Genomic DNA, 24,268 nt, shown 5'->3' with positions numbered 1-24,268 from the left:
CTATCCAGCCCCCTCCCACCTTTCCCTCGTTGGAACAGAAACAGCTTAACGAACGTTCCGCGAAATGAAACGTTTAAGGCACTCCGACGTGCCATCTAATGACATCGCGTCGCACAGTTTTCAATTGCTCCGCTCCAAAGTCTTCGCCCGCGCTATTAAAACTCGACCGCTCGTTAAATTGTGAAAGCGAGGAATTTGCATTTTATCCCGGACATGCGGCGTGGGCCAGGCAGAGATCTCTCCTTCTTGAGGGATCCTTTTTTCTTTCGAAAAATCCATCCATCGAGTTGATTCCGGGAATATCTTGGAACTCGGTCCAACGGAGGGAGGGAGATTTGTTTGAAAGACCGAATCGGAAAGAGAGCGTATCCATAAGGGGTTAGGGAAGAAGGGAAGAGGGGGGAGGGCTTGTTTGTCGAGCGAATGGTTCCGCGGTGATAGGTTGCCGATGGTTAATGCAGTGGAACTCTTCCCCCCCATACGATCCATTCCGGGTTTGCGTGCCACTCCATCGTAACGCGTTTTCCATCACCCCATCCCTTCCCCCTCCTGGCTTTCCTCCGGCGAAGTACGTGCCATTTTTGCGCGAAAACGGCCACATCGTTTTCCCGATCCATGCCTCGCCACGGAGACCGATGTTTGCTCGCCCGTTAATCGCACCCATCCCGCTTCCCATCCTTCCTCCACGCTTTTAATTATCGAATCTCGATAGTCACGTACCGGTAGCTAATGCTCGATCCTTAAGGCGATTTCCATTCCGATCGTTCGGATTACTGTTCGTATACATACATATACATACACGTATGTATACGATAGAAACGTCAACTTAACGCGGAAAGCGTGGAACCAGAGCAACGAATACGCGATTCAAAGCTTCGTCGTCGAGGCGACGTTAAAACGTTAAAGTACTTTTCGCTCGTCGTCCTACTAAAAAAAAAAAAAAAAAAAAAAGACCTTTTCTTCTCCTCTCATCCGATGCCGGCACGATAAAGTGTGTCAAACGATTGCGATCGACCGTCGTCGTCGTGGCCGTCTAGGCTCCGCGTCTCGCTCTCTCGTCGCGAGACGCTTTGCCGTTGTTGTGAAGCGCGACCCCCCGCCCCCCGTTTCGTCGTTTCGATGTAAAACAGCCGCCAACGAACGCGCCACCGTTTCCCGCAACTCTTGTTCTTTTTTCTTTTTTTTTTTTTTTTTTTTTTTTTCCTCCCCCTCCGATATCGATACCGGTCATATTTCGGTATCGAGAGGCCGGGCCGCGAATGCTTTTTCCATTAAAACGGGGCATCGAGCCCCCTCGTCCCCTCCGCGATCGGGGTTACGGTTCCGAAGATTTCAATTAAAACACTTTTACCGTGGCAGATTGCCTTTCGGCCGGCCCCGGGCACGGTTACAGGGAATAAAGTGTCCGTGGAGCGATTTCGCGCCCGGCAAAGCTTCCTCCGGCCGACCGAGCGACCATCGAGGCCTCGTTTCACCCCCATTTTCGCGGCTATCGTCGTCCCACCGACCGAAACTCCCCCCGTAACGTATTTTCCATCGCGCCGCGCCACACTGCCGCGGGCATCACGCGCTATTTTTGCGCGAAAATGGCCTCGTTTGCTGTCCACCGCTGTTCACCCGTTCTCCGCCCCAACGTGCCGCATTAATACACTATCGAGAACCACGCGATACTCGAATATCCCGGGAAACACAATCAAGCCAATTCACGGCGCCTGCATTTTTTCTCCTCTTCTTTTTTTCCTTTCTTTCTCTCTTCTCTTTTTTTTTTTTACAACGATACGTGGAAACAAACCACGTTTCGTTTCGTTTTGAATTTTAGAAAGTTCATCTTTCGACTGTCGATCGAATTGTTCCTTTCTCCTTTCGTTGGAAGGAAGGAGTTTAATGTGCTTTTTCCTGTTTCTCTCTCTCTTTTTTTTTCTGTTTTTCGTTCGAAGACGTCAGTTCATTCCTCCAAAGATTTCCTCGAACGATCTGTATCCGTGGCGATGAAACTTGCCGCGTACTTTCCCCGCCATTAGCCGCGCCGGCAACTTGGATCCCATCGTTGAAACTTGAAATTTTCTTTCCCACGGGCGAAAGAAACGTCGGCGGTGATTGACGTCGGTGGCCGAACGATACAATGGCGCCGGCTTTCTTTCACCCTCGATCCGACAATCAAGCCTGGACGAGAGGGGAAGTATCGAGGAGAGGCGAAACTATTCTTTCCCCCTTCGCAACTGCCGCTCAATCCCCGGCGTGGGGGTAATTGAAGAGGCGAAGGGGAAGCGTGGGGGGGAGCACTGCTCTTGGTGGCGGCCCGCTATAGAAACAAGAACAGGAGCAAACAACGGTAATGGATTCAACCTTTGAACGGCTCGCTCGCAATTGCATCTGGCCGCAATAACATGCCGCAACCGTCCGGTTACACCGTTTAAGCGACTTTTCATTAGCCTTAAACGTGGCTACGATTTCTTCTTTTTCTTTCCTTCCACCGCAAGTTTATACATCATCGATGATTGAAAAAATCCGAGAAATTCGACTCGACGAAAAAAGAAAAAAGAGAGAGAGAGATATATATATAATGTAAAATTTCTCAGATTGGAGAAAATATTCTTTCGATTATCCCCGATCGAAGTATTCGAATCGAGTCGATTTTCCACGATTCGATTCGAATTCGACGCGGTGGCCATTAGCCACCCCGCCGTTAGAATTCTTCTCGGTCGCATGATTTCTAAGCTGCAGGGCGCTACAGTGTACATTAGGTGGGGATTGCCCGCAGCACGATGGGATAGTTAGTACCGCCAGCCTGGATTTGCATACGCTAACGAGATTCCTGCGGTTTTGCCGATGCTTTGCATGCCGGCCGAGCACGATCCCGAGCTCCATCCTGCGCCACCTGCCTGCGTCTATTTATTATGCGTCATAGATACGTCAGGGAAGAAGGCGGCGCGCGTCACCAAGGCGAGAGGGAACGGGATGCCTACGTGGAAAATGGGGTTTCGAGAGCGAGAGGATCGTGTTGGTAGTTATACCGCGAGTAGTCTCGAGAAGCGCGAATGTCGTTCCCCTTCTATTAAACGTGTCGTTCAACTTTAGGGGAAAATTCGCGTATCAGGAACCGTATTTCCAATTGCCTTTCGATGCGTATCGAAAGGACAAGTTTCGGCCCAAATATTATACCAGTTATCGTGAATTCACCTGTGCACCTATCCTATATACTATACACGATGTGTATATGTGTATATTCGTGATATCTATTTTTTTTTTTTTTTTTTTTGGATTATTGACATCGCACGTGCGACCATCCATCGGGTATTTATCGCCGATATGCCTCGAGCCAATTGGATTTCGGAAATGTGTATTCGAAACGAACGTCGATTACGAAATTCGGTTAACGAGGAATGGAGGAAATAAGAGTTCAGTTCGAGGAAAGATTGGATCGGGTAATAATAATAATAATAATAATAAGAAATTGGTTGGTTACGGTTGGATAAAGAAAAAGCTGAACGATGTACAATGTTTTTTCCCTTCACGGAAAAGGAAAGGGGAGGGGGAGGAGAATGAAATTTCTCTACGAGGCGCGTCGGCCTCCGCAGATTTTTAATTTAAATTGCAATCACCTCCCCCCTCCGGCTAAGAGGCACGCTCGCGAGTACTGGTTATATTTGACGACAGCCTCGGCTATTATTTACACGGCGATTCTCGTTTTCTTTCCAGGCGAACGATAAACAAGCGGTCTACCCTGTTAACGTTTCATTAACATCAACCTCGTTCGCTGAGCCGCCGCTTTTCCTCCGCGAAACTGTCTCGTATTATAACGGGGCGGGGGACCTCGGTTCGTTGGATTAAACTGTTAAACTGGAACGAGAAGTTTTCAGAAATATTTTCTTTTCTTTTTCATTCTCGAAAAAATCACTCGAAATTCGTCTCGTTGATTCGTCTCGTTAAATTCGCATAATTTCACGAGGAATTACGAAGAAGGGCGAGAGAAAAGAAAGGAAAATAGATTAACAAGATGATTTTTCTCTCTTTTCCACTCTCTCGGACGTCCGTTTCGAGCCACGTTGGTAAACAGGCAACCTCGAAACAGGACGCTTTTAAAGATTATTCCGCGCCCTCCAAGGACGCAAAGTTGGCCGTGCACCCGGCTTCGAAGGCGAAATAACGAGGCGGACTAATTGGACAGACGTAATTGTTAATTTACTAATAGCTTCCTAGGTCCGGCAGTCTTTTAATTACACGTTCTCGCCGCTTCTCGCACCGCCGTGATTTCGAATTTTCATTACAAAGTTTCTTACGCTCCGCCACGACGAGATCATCGCTCCCCGTGAACGAGGCAAACGAGCCCCGTGAAATATCCGTAACGCGATTCTTCGTTTCGATTTCTTCGTTTCAAATAATTATCCCAAGAAGAGAATCCTTTTCTTTTTCGTTCGAACACGGCAATTAAAAAAAAGGAACGAATCTTATCGTTTCGAATTCAAAGTTCGATTCTAAAAAGAGAAAGAAAGAAGGAAGGAAAAGAAGCGGGAAATTCCCACTCGATGTTTTCCTCGCGACGCCTCGTAGAGCGTCGGAGAGGATCAAAGTTGTTACACGGCGTGCAAGAATCAAGGTATGCATACGAAAAGTTGTAGGAAAGTCGGCTGTTATTTCGTGGCCGACGTGCTCGCGCTTATGAAGTTCATGAATTCATTACCGAGAGGGCTCGTTACGCGGGGTGGCACGTTCATTTAGAGCCCCCTTCTGGAACTGGAACGTATATGCCTGCGAACGCGCCACGCTTATTTTCAATGTTTCTTCGTTAAGTCGCGCTCCTCTTAATCCTTCCCCGCCTCCCATTAATCTTCGGGCCAATTATTTAATGGAAAATCCACCCGCTTATTAAGGTCCACTTAATGAGAAGGGATGCGACGTATCGAGGGGATGAATCTCCTTTCCGTTTTCCGCGACAGGAAAAACGTTATAAATTTTATCGCGAGGAGCACAACCTGTGTGACCCAGATACGTCGAATGGACGAATCAAAGATTCGTTCTGGGGGTTTTCCATCCGATCGAAATATCCATTTGAAAGAAAAAAGAAAGAAAGAAAAGATCCCTTCGATTTTGATTCGTATTTACTCTCCCCCCTTCCTCCCTCAAACACGAATTTAATCTAGCATCGATCGAAGGTTGGGCAATCGCTGCGAGATCGGCAGCACGAAGTCTATCTCGTAAATAAATAGCCGGATATTAGCGGAGCGGTGGGAGCGGCGGGGCAGAAATAGGTGGTAATTAGCGAAGGAGGGAATCGAGAGCTCGAGGAAGAGGGGGAGGAGGATCGTTGAGACGGAAGAAAGAGAGAGAGAGAGAAAGAAAGGCAGGGAAAATGAGAGGAGAGGAGGGGAAAAGGTGGAGCACGCATCGGTAGATATGGAGGAGATACGTGTAATCCGCAGCGTAACGTCTGTTAACAGAGATCGCGCCGCAACTGGTCTACAGGTTTATCGAACAGACAATGCAGACCGGTCCATCGGTTTCTCTGAAATGCAGCGCGGCGGGTAATCCGACGCCGCAAATTTCCTGGCTGCTGGATGGATTTCCGCTTCCGCAAAACGACAGACTCCTGATTGGCCAGTACGTGACCGTGTACGGGGACGTAATATCGCACGTGAACATCTCGTCGGTCAAGTCCGAAGACGGGGGCGAGTACGAGTGCATCGCGAGCAGCCGCGCTGGCGAGGCGAGCCACTCGGCGAGGCTCAATATTTACGGTGAGTACTCCCTCTGAGGGGTGAGAGGGTGGAGAGAGAGAGAGGGAGAGAGAGGGTAAAGATTGTTAAGGAGAAGAATCGTCGACCAGTGTCGATTGAAATTGACTGGAAACCCCGGGGAATATTACGTTCCATCTCTCTCTCTCTCTCGTTTTTCCTTTCCCTCTCCGTTTCTCCGTGGCTCGAATCGATCGCCGGGAATATCGGCTCGATGGGATCCTTTGTCATTAACCACCACCACCGTTCGAGGGGCGATTTCTGTTAATTAAAAATTGGCTCGTAGCTTTTGTTTTATCAACGAATTTTTTTTTCCCTTTTCTTTTTTCTTTTTTTTTTGTTCCGTACTTGCCGTACCGCGTGCGAATGGGAAAATTTCTCGCATCGCGAAATTTCGCGAAGACAGATTCGACGATATTAGAGTTGATTTAAGAGGGAAATAACGAGTCTTGTAATTTCGCGACACTGGGAACACGGAGGATCGTGCCGATGCGACGACATCGAGGGAGGGAGGGAGGAAATCTCGCTCGAAGCGAGAAATATATGTTTCGTTGCTTGTCAATCGCAGGTTTGCCATATGTCAGGCCCATGTCGACGGTTTCGGCGGTCGCTGGGAAACAGTTTCACATCAAATGCCCGGTCGCCGGTTATCCCATCGAATCGATCGTTTGGGAGAAAGGTGAGTATCAATCTCTCCCCTTCTGTCTTCCCCTTTCGTAAAAAAAAAAGAAAAAAAAAAGAAAAGAAGAAAAAAAAAATAGAGTATCGTAGATACTTTGATCGAGAAGGGGTCGTTCCCTCGAATTTATTTTAAATTCGCGTTGGATCGCGCGGGAGGGGAGAGAAATTGAGCGGTCACGTTGTTAGCAGATGGAGTAAGGTTGCCCACAAACATGAGACAGAGGGTTGCGAACGGCAGCCTGTTCATCGATACGGTGCAACGAGCCGCCGATCAGGGCACGTACACGTGCACCGCCAGGAACAAGCATAATTTCACCTCTCAACGATCGGTAGAAGTGCGCGTTCTAGGTGAGTAAACTGCACACGAATATTTTCCGATACCGGTCTCTTTTTCAGGCTTTCGCAGAGCAGATGCCACGATATCCGAATACTTTATCGGTCACGCGCGGTCTAGCTTATGTAATTTCTATAATTTCGAACGAAACGATATATCGATTTCACGTGACGCTCGAAGATTTATATATATATGTAAGTTAACGCGTTTAAATTTTTCGTATCTTTGCTTTTCCATTCTCTCTTCGCGTCAGATTCGAAAAGTGGAGGATCTTGGAGTGAACGAACACCGCGTGTGACCGATTCGAGGTACGAAAGGCCGATTATCGGTTGATAATCGGAACGGTGACATACCCGAAGTTACATCATCCCTTTGTTCGATACGTTCTGCCCCTCCTTCCCTCCTCCCTTCAACGGTAATTTTCCATCCCTATAGCAATCGCATATTAATTACGATTCGTGTATGCATAACATCCCGGCGTGTTTGATGCGTGCCGCCAAATTTACCTTCGCACGATGTTTCTGTATTAGGTATTACGAGGCAGAGTATTCCGTATACCCCATTGTTCATCGTTGGCCGAGATTAGTTAACGCGGGGCCAAGCATCATCGCTTCGAGTTTCGTGTTTATCGAGTCGTGCGCGAATTTTCAAAATGGCGTAAAACAACCGCGGGCAACCAGTTTTATCTCTTCCCGAAACCTGCACCGTTATCGTCCTTTAATCGCGTCCTCGTGCGCAGCCCCCCTCCATCGAATTAAATTCGCGATATTTCGCGATCTTCTCATCCGTTTTCTCCCCTGTCCTCTCTCCCTCCTTTCCCTTTCTTCCAGTTTATCGATTTTGGGATGGAAAACGTTTAAGGAAAACGGATCTCGAAGGGTTAAATTCGATTCGGAGCAAACACTCGAGAGAGGATCGCGCGCAATTTAATAGAGCTCGGCTGCCAACGATCTATCCACGGTACCTATGATCCCGGCCAAAGCGCGACAGAAGTTGGAGAAAAATTCGAGAAACTTGGCCCAAGTTTTCTCAAAGGATCTTCTCTCTCTTCTTTGGCCGCCCGCTCACCGGTGGGGCGGGGAATATCTTATTGGCGCGACTCTTAATCGTGCACCTGCCTTGGAAATCGTATCGCGCTCCCTTCGAACCCACCCGCCATTTTGTATACTTTGAGAAAGTACTTAAAAGCGATCTCCGTCGAATAAGTAATCGCTTCTCTGCTTGCTTCTTCGCGTTTCCTCGCGAGGAGAGAGAGAGAGAGAGAGAGGGAAAAAAAGACGAAGATAGGGAAGAGGGATGGGAATTCGATTAAACGTCAAACCGAGTCAACGAAGGAGGTGATACGATGGAATCGATAATCCTCGTGCCAACGCCGAAGTTAATTAACTCTCTCGCTCTCTCTCTCTCTCTCCCACATGATTTTCGACTCGTCGAGAAACCATTATTCGTCCTCCTCCTATTTACCCCCCCCGTATTTACCTCCGACACCGCAACGATGGATAATCGCTTCCCGAATCGATGGACGAATCGCGCGACGATCGACTTGGTCTTACGTTCGATGATCGTCCATCATCGAAGCTACGTATGTGCGTATGTGGATACGCTGTGACCAGAGGGGAAGGATCGAAGGATCCGCGCATAGAGAGAATGCTTCTGTGAAACCGCGCGACGGATGCCAGAGATCTGTGGAAAAAGATTCACGACAAAAAATAGTTTTCTCGGCCAGGACAGTTTACTTAGGAATAATTCCTTTACGTGTACGATCGTACACGATCTCTCAGGGATCACGGTGCAACGTGTGTATATATATATATATACATAAATGTGCGCTAGAGTGTGTGCGTGTATATGCGTCTATCTCTCTATCTCTTTCTCTCTATCTATCTATCTATCTATCTATCTATCTCTCTTTCCGTCTCTTTATCCATCTTCTCTATGTGTGCGTCAACGGATATCCGTGCGTTTGACAACACTCCGCGAACGAAGCCACGCACCAAGAGCACAGCACTTCACTGCATCGCTCAAGCATCTGTCCTTGCACGCGCTCGCCTAAACTCCGCTCTCTGTATATTACGTTACGTACGTGTACTTTTGTACATAAAAATTCATAGCGCGCCGCGTACACCCCTACTCCTCCCCCCTCCCCGCCCCCTATATGGGGTGTACGCGCGCGTGCACGTGCGCGCTCGCGCGATACACGGCCCCCTCCCGCCCCTTTAAAAAAGGATCTCGTCGTTTAATCGCCTCGTGCATCAAGCCTTGTGCGCCACGTCCAAGAAATTTTCTCCCTTCTACGAAGTATATATGTATATATATAAGAGATAACGTTCTGCCAAGCGAAAAATATCGCTGACCGGTTTAATATCGACGCGCCATACCGGATATCGCTTGATATTCGCGTGTTACGATGCCTCGTTACTTACGAGAAACGCGTTTGTCCTTATCTATCGTGTAAAGAGTATAGGATAGAGGGATATGAACGATATTTATTTATTTTTTTTTTTTGGATAAATCGTAACACGAAAGGAGAGTATCGAAATTCTACCCAAGTCGTTTCCCAAGAAGAATTTTTATATCGAGAGAAAATAAAAATTTCGATTCTATTCAATTCCCGCGATCCTGTACAATTTATCATTACGCTGAAGTATCGCGTAAGTTTATCAATCGAAATTCAGTTTAGTTTAGTTTCTATAAGTTTTTGCTCGACGCTTTTCGATGAACACGATCGTTTAACTCGTCACGTTCAAAGCGAACCGCTCGTTCCCGCAATTTTCCAAGTATCCCGCGGAAGGAAGGAAGAAAAGAAAAGAAAAAAAAAGAAAGGGAAGTGGATAAAGGTGCCAGAGTACAGTAGAGAGCAAGAATTGGCGATCGAGTGGCGCGATTTCGCAAACTAGAGGGGGCCCCCTGTTCCCTATATATTCGAGAACGCACGTGCACGCGCCACTTGTACATAAATATGCTGTTGTCGAAGCATCGATATTCTATTAACGTGGCTCGAGCCGCCGTTTCTTTCGCAGAGCGATGCGCACTTCACCGGCCCCGAAAGCACCTCTTCGAAAGCCCCCCCTTCCTCCTCGTACGTACGTATCACCCACTCAACGTTGCTCGACAAGCTTCGATTTTCACCGGCAATTTTCATAATCGAGACCGAAAAAGGAACACGCAACGCGACGTGTAAAAGCGCGAAACCCCGCAACCCCGTGTATGTATAAACGCGGTTGAATCACGGCTCGAAAGCAATCAACCGGAGTGGTTGTAACCGATCGATTGTGTTCCACGGGGCGAGAATTTGCCGCGATTCGTCGGCAGCGAAAGTCCGTTTATCGGCGCGTTTCGACCGTGGTACTCGCGAGCCACCGCGAATTAATTGCGAAAGCTTGTCGACATAGGAGATATTCGACAAGCGCACCGGGGGAGGTGAGAGGAATCTTTGAAACGAGGCAGAAAAAGAGGGGAAAAAAGACCGAGGATCGATCGAGGGAGGGAGAGAGGGGGGGAGCGAGTCGAGTTCATTAATACGATCCGCGGCGAGGATAAATTTTTCGCGAATTTCTCGTGCCACTCGTAACTCGTGGAAGGGGTGGAAAAGTGAAAACCGATCGACGAAAAATTGTACGCCGTGCCGGCCACGGTTAAATATCAATTACAGCCCTTGTTCCACCGCTAACGCCGGTTTATTCGTCGAATCGTTCGTGGGGAAGAAGCGCGTTACAACAAGCGGGATACGATTATCCGGCCGGGCCAGATCGTTTCGCGATATTAAAAAAAAAAAAAGGGAAATAAAAATGAGGGGAGGGGGGGAGGGGAATCGTAGTCGGCTGGCTTTGTAAAATCAGGGGGAAACGCCGGAGAAAAATCGCGCGAATCGAGCACCGAGTCAAAGAGATATAATTATCGGCTCGTGAATTGGATATGTAGTGATTTGAAAAAAAAACGCGCTTAACGGGAGTTTCCTTTGATCACGCCATTTTCGTGGATTAACTCGGCCGAGTTAACGAAAACAACGCGAACGAAAAAGATTTTCGACGGCACGTTTTTTATTTCTTTTATGAGAGGGGGAGGATTGTTTGCGATTATATTATTTTTATCTGTCCGTTTCTTTCTTTCTTTCTTTTTCTCTTGGATGGATGGCGAGAGGAATAGAGAAGTCTTCCAACGAGATTCCGGCGTACGGTGATCGCCAGTTAATTCTTAATCGAAGGGATTAAACGCGTGTTGCGTAACCGATCGAACCGGTCTGTTCATTGGATTTCGATAAAAAAAAAAAAAGGAAAAAAAAAAGAGTAACTGCTACGCTCGCTTCATCCAATTAAACAAGTTATTCTACTGATATTGGATTAATTCGTAACGCTAGGATTGAAAAATTAGCGAGGGAAATCGAAGCTTTAAGAAAATTTAACCAAATGTCGTGTACGGTTTGTAACGAAGTCGGGATTAAAGGGAAAAAATTGGTGTTTGCGCCGAGTGATGTCCGCAACGCGGATTCTATCTCTATCTCTTTCAAGCTCTTTGTTTCTACATAGATGATCGCAATTTCGTACGATATTTCTCGCGCATTAAGGACACTTGGATCTCCACGATCGAATTTCTAATCGAAATACACGGATACGTGATCTTTTCTCCTTTAATTCGAGTATTCGAATCGTGTTTTTCAAGCGTCTTAAATGCACAAGCTTCCTTCCTCGACCGATGTTGCGGAATTCTCAACGTTTCCACGTTGTATAAATTCCACGACACCGGTGGACGATGAAAAAAAAAACCGTTCGACGTGTGTGCTCAACCCAAATTCTTTCTGTTCCATGAAAATATACCATATATTTCTGTCCCATGATTATCATCGAACAGTTTTAAATATATATAGATATTTATATATTATATATATATACATATACGCGAATTCTCTATAGCGTTTCTGAACCGCTTTTTACTGGAATGCCACCTTTGTCTTTGTATTGTTCTTTCAGTGCCACCTAAAATCACGCCTTTCAGTTTTGCTCGCGATTTAAACGTAGGGGACCGTACTAGCGTACAGTGCGTGGTCGTGACTGGCGATCTGCCACTGACGTTCACGTGGCTCAAAGATAACGTCCCGATAGAGATCAGGACGTCGCAGGATGCTCCGCCGTCAAGCCATAGCCGCGTTCAGGCCCCGGCCGGTCCTGGAGACGCGATTAAGGGGCCCAAGCGGGGCCCCAAGGCCGAGGGCCAGGCCGAACAGTCCCCGAGAAAGGCCATTACCGTCCGCCAATATGACGCTTTTACCAGCGCCCTGAGCATTAGCACGATCGCACCCGCGCACAATGGCACGTACACCTGTCGCGTGGCCAATGGCGCTGCCACCGTCGCTCATTCTGCACTCCTTCACGTCAACGGTAAACGCACACCGTTGGTGTACTTCTTCGTTCACGCTCTCACTACGACGCAGAGGTGTGACACTTACCTTCCTTACTTTTTCTTTCTCTCTTCTCTTTCTCCCATATTTCTTTCCACCGCCTCATCGATCTCGACGCGTCCGCATGCACCCATCCCCGACGCGTCGCAAGATCGTCGTCAATTTTTATTACCTGCAACCGTTCCTTCGATCGTTCAGCGTATCGGCGAGATCCTCGATTCGATGAGAAACGATCGAAAAATTCCGACGACTTGCTTCGTCGTCGCGTTCTAGTCGATACGCAGCGATCATCCTTACCGACTACTATTCCGATCGATTTGGAGCAACGAAGCTGCGTTATAGCTCGCGCGACTCGTGGAACATAATAAAGACAGACTGGCAATTTTCCAACCCGATGGATTATGTGCTCGCGCTGGAAAAGTAGCTGATTGATCGGTCGGTAAGGAAACAACGAAATCCAACTTTGCTACATGCACGATCGATCAATCAGCGACTCCTCGAACCCCGTGACGCAATTTGATCAATTTTCCGTTCCGCTTCGAGAAAAAGAATTTTTCCACTTCCTTCTTGAAACAATCGATCGAGATATATCTTAAAGAGCTATATAGACACGCTATATCAACGCGCGCAACGAAGAAGTGCCGAGAGTTTTTCTTTTTCCGTTTTTTCGTTCTTTTGGCATCTTCCTCCTCGAGATCCACCTCTGTCGTCGTTCGCGAGTCGACGTTTCTTAAGCACCCACGTACATGGACGTTCGTCGAGGATGATCTCGGAAAGATTATACAGGCTGTCCGAAGTCATTCGACGCGACCTGTTTCTGCTATGATGCTAGTCCAAAGTGCACGCCCAACCGGCACGTTCGACCGGCGACAATTGGCGAGACCTTTCTCTCTACCTCGTCGTTCTTCTCGTCACCGTCACGATTTTTCCCACCTCGCCGTGAACCGCCGTTCCATTTCTTTAACCTCGTTTTTTTAAACTTTTTTTTCTCTCTCTCCCTTCCTCCCCTTTTTCCTTTCCTTTTTCTTCTCTCTCGCAACGGAAAACGGTCCCAAGGAATATCGCGGGGCGAAGGATATCGAGCGTGGTGAAACGTGCCGCGCGCCGTCTCGTCGTGGATTATTAGATTTCAATTTAGATTAGAAGTGGCGGCGGTGGGTGAAAATCGAGACGGCGAGATGATTCGTTGCTCCTCGCTGTGGGAGTTGGAGAGAGAGAGAGAGAAAATGTGTCCCCGGTGAGGACGTGCCGCGAATTTTTTCGATTCTCTTACTTCTCCTTACGATTTTTTAATCCCACCGTACTCTTTTTTTCTTTCTTTTTTTTTTTCTTCAACACTCTCTATTCATAACGACTCTATCCTGCACGCTCTCTTCTCTTTTGCACGCCTCGATTGCACGCTTTTTTTTTCGAATAAATGAATGTGTATATATTATTATTAATATACGCTACGAACGCTACATTGTGTAAATATTGTAAATATATTGTATATGTATAACAGTTAACAGTGTTTCCACGTGCTGGTCGTCGTTCACGAACGTTTTTTTTTTTTTTTTAATCTAAACAGCGCGCAATAATCGGGCTGAACCAATCGGACTTTCGAAGATATATATATATATGCTCGTATATATCGTGTATTTTATATATAATTGTGATCTGTGACATCGAAACGCTCGTTGAAAATCTGCTTCGGGGGCGAGTTTCGACTCGTTGCACTCTTATTTTCACACACACACGTATCAATGTACAAACACGTTCAATCACTCGTTCAATCGCATACTACGTAGAATCCCTGCAATCACACGTACGTACATTCTGTCTCCTCACTCTCTCTTTCTCTCTTTCTCACTCACTCTCTATGTTTCTCTGACTCGCCCTTCCAGTCCGCTCGTCTCTCCTGTCTTCTCTCAGGCAAATGCTCGCGGAGAAACTCGTGTTCGGACTGGTTTCGAATTGGCTGCCGCGAAATTAAACGGGAATCCGGCGTCAGATTAGGATTTTTCGTTTAATTTTGCGCTCGGCAGCCGCGGGATCGGGCTCGATGTCACAGCGTGAGATCGTTTCGTTCACGTGAAACGTAACCGTATCGTGCTGACTTTTTAATCTTCGCACAACAACATGCGCGTGTGTATTTTTTTTTTTTTTTGCATCGTTCAGCATTAATATGTTTTTGAAACGAGAGATTCGTGCAATGTTTTGATTGAGTATTGCGTTTTATATTTTATATATATATATATATATATATATTATTATTATTATTATTATTCGTATTATAATATATATATATATATATGGAATTTCTATGGTATTCTTTATACGTCGGATCGTTGTACAACAACGACACCTCGAACACACGATCCGCAAATACAGTAGGAGTCGTGCTCTTTTGTCCCGTTTCGAATGAATCGTCCACCTTTGTTGCTCTCTCGATATTTGTGTTGTATCACATCGTGTATCAATCACGTATATATATATTTGACCGATTCTGACCGAGTCGCATATTATATTATATACATCACTATCCAGTAGTACAGTATATCTTTTTATCAAGACTATGCTATGCTATTACGCTCGAGATATTCTCTATCGTTTGTGTACTGTCATCGTTATTATCATCATTATTACACCATTCAAATATTATATATTTGGGATCAGTAGTAGTATAAATCATATTTCGAGGGGGGAAATCGATACGAGAGAGAGAGAGAATTCTCAACCAGCGCGAATGAAACCGATCCTGGTGTATCATTACGAACTCGATATACCGTTAAATCATGTTTGTTACGAAGAAACTCGATCGGTCCAACGAAATCCACGAAATTTCGCCCGAATTTTCCACTCTCTCTCTCTCTCTCGTGTTTTTTTCGCCCTACATTTAGTTTTCACGCTCGTTTCGATAATTGATCAGCTCAACGGCCCTATGAGTGATGGTAAGTAGTTCATCGCTAATCAACTCGAATGAGAAAAGAAAGCCAAAAAACAAAAAATAAAAAAATAAAAATAAAAACGATCCAATTATGAATTATTATTCGATAATAATCGATGATATAATTTTTTTTTCGAATTTATCTCGCGAAAAAACACGCGTCGAGGAAGCGAACAACGAGGACAGCCAAGAGTTCGAACGGTTCTCCAATGGAAAATGGTGATCGGACGAGAAAGGAACGGCGCGATCGTCTCTCGGTTTTTACTTTACCTTACTTACCCGGCCGCCCTCGTAAAGACGCATCGGTCTGAACATTACAACAGTTACCCCGGCTCATAAATGTTCATTTTCCAGGCCACGAGGTATATACGTGGGCGCGCTGCGACCGAATATTTATGGCCGAGCCGCCATTTTTCACGTGCTCCGGCCGCCGCTGGGGCCGCACCTGTCCAACGTCCACGTTTCCGGAGGTCACGTAGCGGGAAACACGTAGCAGAAACTCCAAGTTATTGCCGTTATCAAGCTCGGTTCTTGTACAAACCCAAACGGAGCTGCTCGAAATTCGTCCGTGGGGCGTGGGAAGTGGTGTAGGTCCGTGTTTGGTCGGACAACGACGAAATGGAGCAACCGCCGGTGTCCATTTCACGTTGGGGGATCGGTGCGGATTCGATCAAACAACGGTGGTCGCGAATTTCGTGACCTCCTGTCCCCGTTCCGCGACGAGACTTCGATTCGAAGGGAAAGAGGAAGCGAGAGGATCGAACTGGAACGAAACATATATATATTTGTATCAGACAGATTTTCTTTTTTTTTCTAGATATTCTTTCGAGAGGAACATTAATTAACCCCCTCCGTCATTCTCCGAGGAACGGATTAAACTCGGAACAGTTTGTATCCGCCACTTGTATTTTAATGTTAATTTCAGACGTTCGGGAAGAAGATTTATTAACTCTCCGTTGTTTTCGACGCGTACCTCTGCCGCTATTAATTCCGTTCCAACGGCCTCCCGCTCCTCTCAAGTTTCACCATTTCGATGTAATTATCCGACTTGCCGTTTCCATTTCCCCGCGGCCTAACACTTGACTCCTTTTCGATAATAGGAGGAATAGACTTGGAGAGGATCGCGAGTAAAAATACAGGAGAGTCTCGTCGCGCGACGGCGGTGTTGTACGTCTTTCCTACGACGCGTTCGTCGGCTGTTCAAACTCCCTCTCGTCGTCCATACTCCCGAAACTGTACTCCCATAATACTTTAATAATACTTTCCACCGCAAACGAGAAAAAGAAAAAAAGAAACGATAAAAGAAACAAGAAAAAAAGAAAAGAAAAGAAAAGAATAGGGGAAGAGGACGTAAGAGCGTAATCTCTGGCCGAGATACGCTAATAGGAGAGACGGTTAATGGCCGGCATGCAGGTAGTACATACTATTATCACACGTCACGTTTATAGTTCCACCGCGGATCTCGCCGTTTTATTTCGAGAACGGTGTGACGGAGGGGATGAGGACACAGCTAATGTGTACCACGAGCCAGGGTGACCAGCCGTTCAACATCACGTGGTTGATGGACGAGAAACCGATTCAGGTCAGATCGGGTGACGGTGCGTCGGCGTCGTCCTCGGCGTCGTCCTCGGCGTCGTCGTCCTCGTCGTCATCCTCGTCCTCGTCGTCGTCATCGTCGTCGTCGTCGTCGTCGGGCGGATCCACCGCGGCCTTTCTCGAGACGGGCAACAACAACATACAGATAAGCGACTATCCGCCGTTTTCCAGCATCCTGACGATAAATAACGTCAGCGCTAAGCACAGCGGGAACTACACGTGCCAGATCAGCAACGTCGCTGGCCTGGCCGAATACTCGACCAGCCTCTCCGTTGCTGGTTGGTGTCTCAAACGAGCAACAACAAAAATCGACATATGGTAGCTGTAAGAACCTGTGTACATAAACCGTGTGCCAGCCAGATGTATACTTGTCTCTGACTGTTTTTCTCTTTATATGTATATATACACATATATGTATATGTATATATATATATATATATGTAATATATATACATATATATATACGTACACGCGTGTATATACATATTACGGCACAGATACGGAACAGCCAACAGGGAGGATTGGAGTACATTGGGCGTGTTTCGACACGGAATCGATTCGAGTGTCGCGTTTTCTCCTTCCTCTCGATGACACTTCCACCCCCTCCTCCCCCTTATCTCGATGCGATCCCATCCTCTTCGATTCTTCGTCACCGTTCCGCTTTGAATTTTGATGTTTCGCTTTTTGGATGTGGATGGATTAGATCGAAACCTCGTCGAAAATCCTCACCTCCCACGAAATCTTAACTCGAAGATCGTGGTAAGATCGGGAAAGAATGTATCGCGGAGCAAGAGAAAGGTAATACGGATACGTTTGTCTTTGTGGGGAAGGATTCGCGTTTGAATTTTCCACGCAAAGCCCCGGGTGGTTGGAGTTGGTCGCGCGAGTTTGCTCCCTGAATACGGAGAGATTCTTATTTTCCCAACGAATTCGCGCGAAGATAGAATATTAAGGTGGATATGATATCGCGTTACCGGGGGATTCTTTTTTTCCACGCGGCCATATCCCGCTAAGAGGAGCGGCGAAAGGTCTATTTAAGGAGGATAACGCTCCCGACCGGTGGAATATTTCTTCTACGAGAAAAGAAAGGAGAGGAAAGGAAAAGAAAGGCGAGAGATAACGACAGCCAGATGGCTCCTTCAAAGACACCTCGATGCTCGCCTCGCTATTACATTTCTCCACGCTCTTCCTCCTCCCACGTTTCCTTCGACCACGTTTTTTTCCCCAACGACGTCCTCCCCAACCCTCCTTTCGAACGACGTTACAAGCCTAGTTTCATCCGGAGCGGAAGTTTGCTCGGATCGCGGCCTCTCGCGAGGATGCAGGCGCGCGCAGGCAAATTAGTTTCGAGTTTCCGGGTGAGGCGGGGTCGAAAACGCGAGAACTTCGCCAACCCGGTCGATGATTCTTCGAAAGTCGGCGACAACTCGATCCAATCTAAATCACTTTCTTATCTCCCTTTCCGTCGGATCTTTCGCGTTATTTCCATCCGTTCTTTACGAGCGTCAACTTTCTCGCGTGGACAATCTCGTTGCGAAACCTCCGTCAGAGACCGCGTGTCTCTCGTCGATCTTTATAATCGCGAGTTAATTCTTTCGAAGGAGAGGGAGAGAGACGAAACACGTTTCTCGCAGCGAAGGAAGAGAAGTAGGAGAAGATGGTCTGTTATTTTTCGAGACACGCGCGAAATGCGACGAGTATTAGGGGGCCGACACGCGTTGTAATGTCCTCTTCCGCGCCATTCATATTCACTAAGAGGCGGGATGGCGTTGGGTCGGGCGTAAAAACTACCGTAAATTCGAGTTAGCCGTGTTACGAGTCGGCCGAATCGATGCGATACGTGCTAGTATATTCCCCGTGATTTCGATATCGTTTTTCCACGCCGCGTGCACCCACCCCGTTAACGAACTATTTTCGCCGACCTCGAAAATTACGACAATTTTTCTCTCGTCTCATTTCGCGCGGCCAAATCTCGGCTCGAGATTTTTCGTGAAGTTTCACGCACGTGTCTTTCTCTGCGTACGTCTGTTCTCCATCGATCGACGAAACTCGTATCGGGGGAGGGGCAGACTCTTCGAGGTCGTTCTCGCTTTGTATTATTGACGGATTTCGATTCCGGAGGGGGCATTGTGCGGATGAAACGTTGCGGGCAGAAAACGTCTCGTGAAACAAAGGATCGTAAATTAAAGGTTGGAGCACGTCGAAGTTAACGGCGCGGCGGAATCAATGGGGGATAAGCGTCTTTTATAAACCGGTCGCTCGCCGGTCAGTCGTACGCCTCGAATTACTCGCGCCGTGCAAGATCGATCGAGGCAATCGAGACGAAGGCCGCCGGTTTCACGAGGATTCTCGAGAACGATCCGCTCTCTATCGATCGTGAAATTTCACGAGGGGGAGGTTCCGCGACTCGAGTGTGAAATCGATGGAAAGTCGCGAAACTCGTTCCTCGCCAATAAGAAAGTTTCGGTCGAATTTAAGAGGGGTCGGTTTGGAGGGGGGAGGAAACAAGAGTCAATCGAGCGTAAAATAGAGCGCTCGATTCTTCGCCGATCGAGCTTTGGAAACGATAAGAGGAACGTCGCAAGATTCGTCGTGGATGGGCGATAAGAAACACCTGACTTCCCGCATTTGTTTCGCCCCGGGATATTACCGGGCGGTGGACCAGTTGTGCCGACGGCCGTACCAGTGGAGTAGCGTATTCTCCAGGCGTCGAGGCGTCCTGGAGAGCGAAGGACGATACGATCCGGATACGAATAACGTCTGGCCGAGTGTGCGGAATGGAGCGAGCGAAACGGAAACGACGACGTGTACAGATAAACGCGCGCGTTATCGGATACACGTGTCCTAATGCGCATAAAACGACGCTTCCTACTATACTCGTCATTCGAAAGCCATCCCATTCCCGGCTGCGAGCGCGCATCCTGCAGGATCTCCCCCTTCCCCCTTTCCTCCTGTATAAACGATCCCAGCTCCCTCGAGGAACGCGAGTAATTTAAAGTTGCGAAGCTTGTTTCCAGAGACTTCCGAGTCTTCGCTAAGTTGTTTCAACTGAATTATACTAAAACGCACGGTGAATTATATTCATCTTATTTCCGTGATTGTCGACCGGCTAATTTTCAACGTTTCCTCTCTTTAGGTTAATTCGCCGACTCTCTTTTAAACACACATAAAAAGTGAAATTAATATCCGATTATTCGAGCTCCTTCTGTTTCGATCGTTTTATTTCGACGCAAAGAAGAAAAAAGCGGGAGGAGAAAGAAGGCGGAAAATCGATGGAAACAAATGGAATTTTTCTCCACGCGTAAAAAGTAACGCGATAAATATTCGTATTCTCTCCGATATTAACGACGGATCCTTTCTCCTCTTCTCGTCGTTATAATTGATAGACAACAATTATTATCGTTGTTGTTGTTGTTGGGATAAGAGAATAACACGTAGACGCCAACACTGTTTTATTTACATTTCGCCTCGTTCCTCCCGTTATTTATTTATCTTCGTTCTCGTAGAAGCCAGCGACTGGAAACCGATTTCCAACCGCCAACGTACACACAACGGAACATCCTTTGGTAATCTTTATCGTTCGGGTAACGTTTACTCGAGCCTTTCGTGCGCCGCATCCACGAGTAATTAATTGTCGAGATCTCGTCGACCGACGATTCAAAGTTTCGCGTTTCGTTTCCGTCGCTGGTAAATACGAAACGAATTTCCTCGCCGGCTGTTCCCGCAAAATAGCGAACCCCCCCGCGTAATTAGGTCTGCCTGCCCGCCAACGTTCGTCAACCTTCTTTCCCCGTTTCTCTTCTTTCATTTTTTCGCAACAATTTTTCGTACACAGGTTAACTTGCACCTGTTGTCGTTGCAATTTTCTTCAACGAACAAACCTCGTCCTTCGTCCTGTTTCTGCCTGGGAAAATGAAAGACTGAGACGATAACATCTTCGACGCTCTCGAATATGTCTCGAATATCTCTTCGAAACGATTGTTTGATTCATTTTGAATCAATAATAAAAATCCTGAAGTTTCCAAATGAAAGAATCATAATTATTCCGGATCTTTGTAGGATCCTCGATACCCGAGAATCGAAATGGAAGACTGTTTACTCGATAGAGAGACTCGCACAGGGATTTCGCGTGGAGTTGAATATGGGTCGAAGCGTCCAGCCGGAGAGACGTGTCCATCCTATCAACCCGATACCTTTCGTTCGCTAAAATGGCTCGATTTTGCATAAGGTTTCGAAGCCACGTAACGCTGACGCGACACAGGTACTCCAATCCTCTTCGAGGCGACAGCACTTGCGCGTAAGGAGAGTGTTTTTTTTTTTTTTTTTTTAGAAGAGGGCGGAAAAAAGATATCTATATCTATATATATATATATTTATGTATGTATAAGTATATACGACACGATAGGTGATAGCACACAAGCCGGGAGTCCAGGATTTCCTTCACGCAGCACAGAAAAAGAACGAAATATTTTCTAGGGACCGCAGGCTTACGAGTCGTACGATTTATCTTCCTTTTTTTTTTTCGATCTCTGTCTATTTCTCTCTCTGTCTCTCTCTCTGTCTCTCTCTCTTTCTCTCTCTCTCTTTCTCTGTCCTTCGTTTTTAATGCATGCCAATCGACGTGCCGGTTAACCGCAACGTATTCGAGATACACGAATTTCTTTCGTTCGTGTAACTTTTTCCGGAAGAGCACGTTTCGCCAACGAGCGAGCAACGGTTAAAAGCCAACATCAAGTTAATCCATTGACGACGAGTCGGTAAGGAAAAAAAAAAAGAAAAAAGAAAAGAAAAAAAAATTGGAAAAAGTAAAAATGGACGAATTGAGAGAAAAAGAAAAAAGAAAAAAGAAAGAAATAAGAAGAAGAAGAAAGAAAGATGCTGAGAAGAAAAAAATGAGAACGAAAACTTAATTGTTGTTGTTATTATTATTATTACTTTCTTTTCTCGTTGTTTCATCGTTACTATATATTTGTACATCCTCATTTGATCATCAGCATTTGTAAAGAGTTCGATTTGTAGATTTTTCGAAAGTTGAGCGTGCTGATTTCTGACTAGAATTAGAACGTTTTTTTGTTGTTCGGTCGTTTTCCTTTTTTTTAATTGCGTACGAATTTATTCCTTTTTTTTCCCCCCCTCTTTCTCTCTTTCTCTCTTTCTCTGTCTCTCTCTCTCTTTCTCTTTCTCTATCTCGTGTCTTTCGTTCCCTTTGTTCCACGCGTGTTCATCCATATAGTTATAGTGTCGTTTTATTTTCTATTTTCCTATTTTTATCTTTTTTTTTATTTTTTACATATTTTTTTTTTGTTTTTTTATCCTTTTATTTTTTTTTATTTATTTTTTTTTTCTCGTTTTGTAGCGGTTTCGTGTACCGAGAGATATTACTTATATTGTGCTCGTGTAATGCAACAAAATGTCTGTGACGGATGTAAAAGCATGCGTTCGCGTAGTTAACGTTTACTGGTTTCAGTACATTTTCTCGTACGATTTTTTTCGCCTACCTTCATATTTTTTTATCTTTATATACATACGAGCAACTTGGAATGACGATGGAAAGAATGTTGAGATTAACGTTTACGTTATTTTACTGTGTGCCTCGAAAGTTTTCTCTGCGTGTTCTTTATTCGTATTTATACTGATTATAAGTAACGTTCTTTGAGATAGGATATATACCGTATATCGCTTTGTCCGTATACGTTGTTCTTTAAAACCTTTATTATTATTCGATTACATATTCACATCTTTTTTACTTGGAATGATGCCTGCCTATGTTTTTTATATTTTTCGAAATGAAACGACGATTCTTGCATGCAACACTTTTATCCTATCCTAATCACGATATAATACTTTTCTCGTATTATTATTAATCCATCAAGGAATGCCGTTCCTCTCCTCTACCATCGCATCGATATCCTCCCTTAATTCGTTCGAAACACTTTATTCAATTTCATTTCATCATCCCTTCTCGATCGAGTATATTTTTAATTCCCCCATTTTACAAATTTTAATTTTTCCGAGCACGTTTTCGTTTCAGATTAATTACAAACGCACGCATATTTTTTTTTTTACCCCCCCTTCTCTCTTCGTTCAGTTTCTAATTTTACTCGACGATCGTTTTTCTTTTCTTTTTTTTCTTTTTTTTTTTTTTTTCATTTCATTAAACACTGCTCGAAGTTATTTCTGATAAATTAGTTAGTCTGTTCCTTGTTGATCTGACAACAACGAATGAATAAACATCTTACTCTGTTACCCGCCCCCTCTGAATACGACATCGTCAATTCAAGTAGTCCAAAACACAGACACTACCGATTTTGTTGCCACACACGTTGTTGTTCACACGTATCATTATATACTAGCGTTGCAGTAAGTATCCAGTAACATTCGAAACCCGTTGGAAAATTGCATGCGTTTTCACGACACACACACATTCACACACAAACACACATACATACATATACACACACGAGTATTATATACGCGACTACAAAAACAGCCACACGACAGCAAAGACAATTGTAGCAGGTAGAGAGAAAACGCTCGGAAATCGGTGGGATCCTCGTCGACGAGAAACCCGGTCTCGCACGCCGTCCGCACAAAAAAGCGGATCGATGTTCCCCGCGAACAATGGCTAATTAGTTGGAACGAAATATCAGATTTCCCTTCTTCTTCCCTGGATCGAAGAAGACGAAGGGATCGATTGGTGCACGTGTCCCCTTTAATTCGAATCCCCGTTTCGAAAAAATGCGAGGAACATCGAGTCCATTCACTAAAACGCTACTTTTCTTCATCGACGATTCTCCATTCTTGTTTACATCGAAATTGAATTTTCCCGCGCCTTTATCATTTGCTTACATCGAGAACGAAAGAACAGGAACTGTTTCGATTTCTGTAAAACCGATCTTATCGGCCACGTGGGCGCGAAAACGAGGCGATTGTGAAATCTGAAACGATTGCCAGGATCGGTATAATTGGATAAAGCGATGGAGAATGGGGTGAGGCGATCGACGGGGATCCGGGCCGATCTCTCGGGCGAAGACGAAACGCCGGTCCGCGGGGAGCCGGCGATCCGGAAGATTTTTAAGCCAATTGGATGGTATTTTTAGTGCCGCCACGCTGGACGGTCGAACCTATCGACCAGAACGCCGTTGTAGGTCACGGCGTCTCCATTGCCTGTCAGGCTGAAGGATTCCCCATTCCGACGGTGACTTGGAAGCAATCGATCGGTAAGTCACGTCTCTGCCCCCCGAGTATCCATCGTCCCAAACGTGAGAGATTCCGCTCCGGAGATTCCCCGAAAAACTGGCCCTCTGTCTTACCTACGTAGGGTGACTTACGTCGGCCATCGATCCCCAACGATGACGCGATTAGTCAACCACCTTAAGGAGAACCTTTCTTATCTACTTCCTGTTCTTTCCCTTCGAGGGAAAGTTCATCATTCTCCCATCGAAATTAAAGAATATGGATTTACTTTTAATGGATTAATTAATATATTAATATTATCTATTAATTTGTTAATAGACAGTGATCTATTAATATTGTTAATGGACAGGTATGACGTATCGAGGATGGATTTCGAATATTTTTATAGAGAGAGAGAGAGAAGCGTC

At 45.8% G+C, this 24,268-nt stretch overlaps 1 protein-coding gene across 9 annotated transcripts in view; it reads left to right on the top strand.

Moving 5' to 3' along the window:
* Positions 1 to 24,268, top strand: part of LOC408670 (Down syndrome cell adhesion molecule-like protein Dscam2) — a 116,542-nt gene that overhangs the window by 71,277 nt on the left and 20,997 nt on the right. For 5 of the 9 annotated variants that reach the window (XM_006569017.3, XM_016910892.2, XM_026446406.1 and 2 more), the window contains exons 9-13: positions 5,439 to 5,735; positions 6,301 to 6,411; positions 6,600 to 6,761; positions 16,517 to 16,942; positions 23,765 to 23,884. In XM_006569017.3, coding sequence (XP_006569080.2) covers positions 5,439 to 5,735; positions 6,301 to 6,411; positions 6,600 to 6,761; positions 16,517 to 16,942; positions 23,765 to 23,884 — 1,116 coding nt within the window. Of the gene's footprint in view, positions 1 to 5,438; positions 5,736 to 6,300; positions 6,412 to 6,599; positions 6,762 to 11,714; positions 12,123 to 16,516; positions 16,943 to 23,764; positions 23,885 to 24,268 lie in introns of all 9 variants that reach the window. The other 4 variants (XM_006569015.3, XM_006569014.3, XM_006569016.3 and 1 more) reach the window with 4 other exon arrangements.

This window comes from Apis mellifera, linkage group LG2 (genome assembly GCF_003254395.2).
Source record: "Apis mellifera strain DH4 linkage group LG2, Amel_HAv3.1, whole genome shotgun sequence".
Lineage (NCBI taxonomy): Eukaryota > Metazoa > Arthropoda > Insecta > Hymenoptera > Apidae > Apis > Apis mellifera.
The sequence above is the reverse complement of the archived record's forward strand: the minus strand, read 5'-3'. Positions and strand labels throughout refer to the sequence as shown.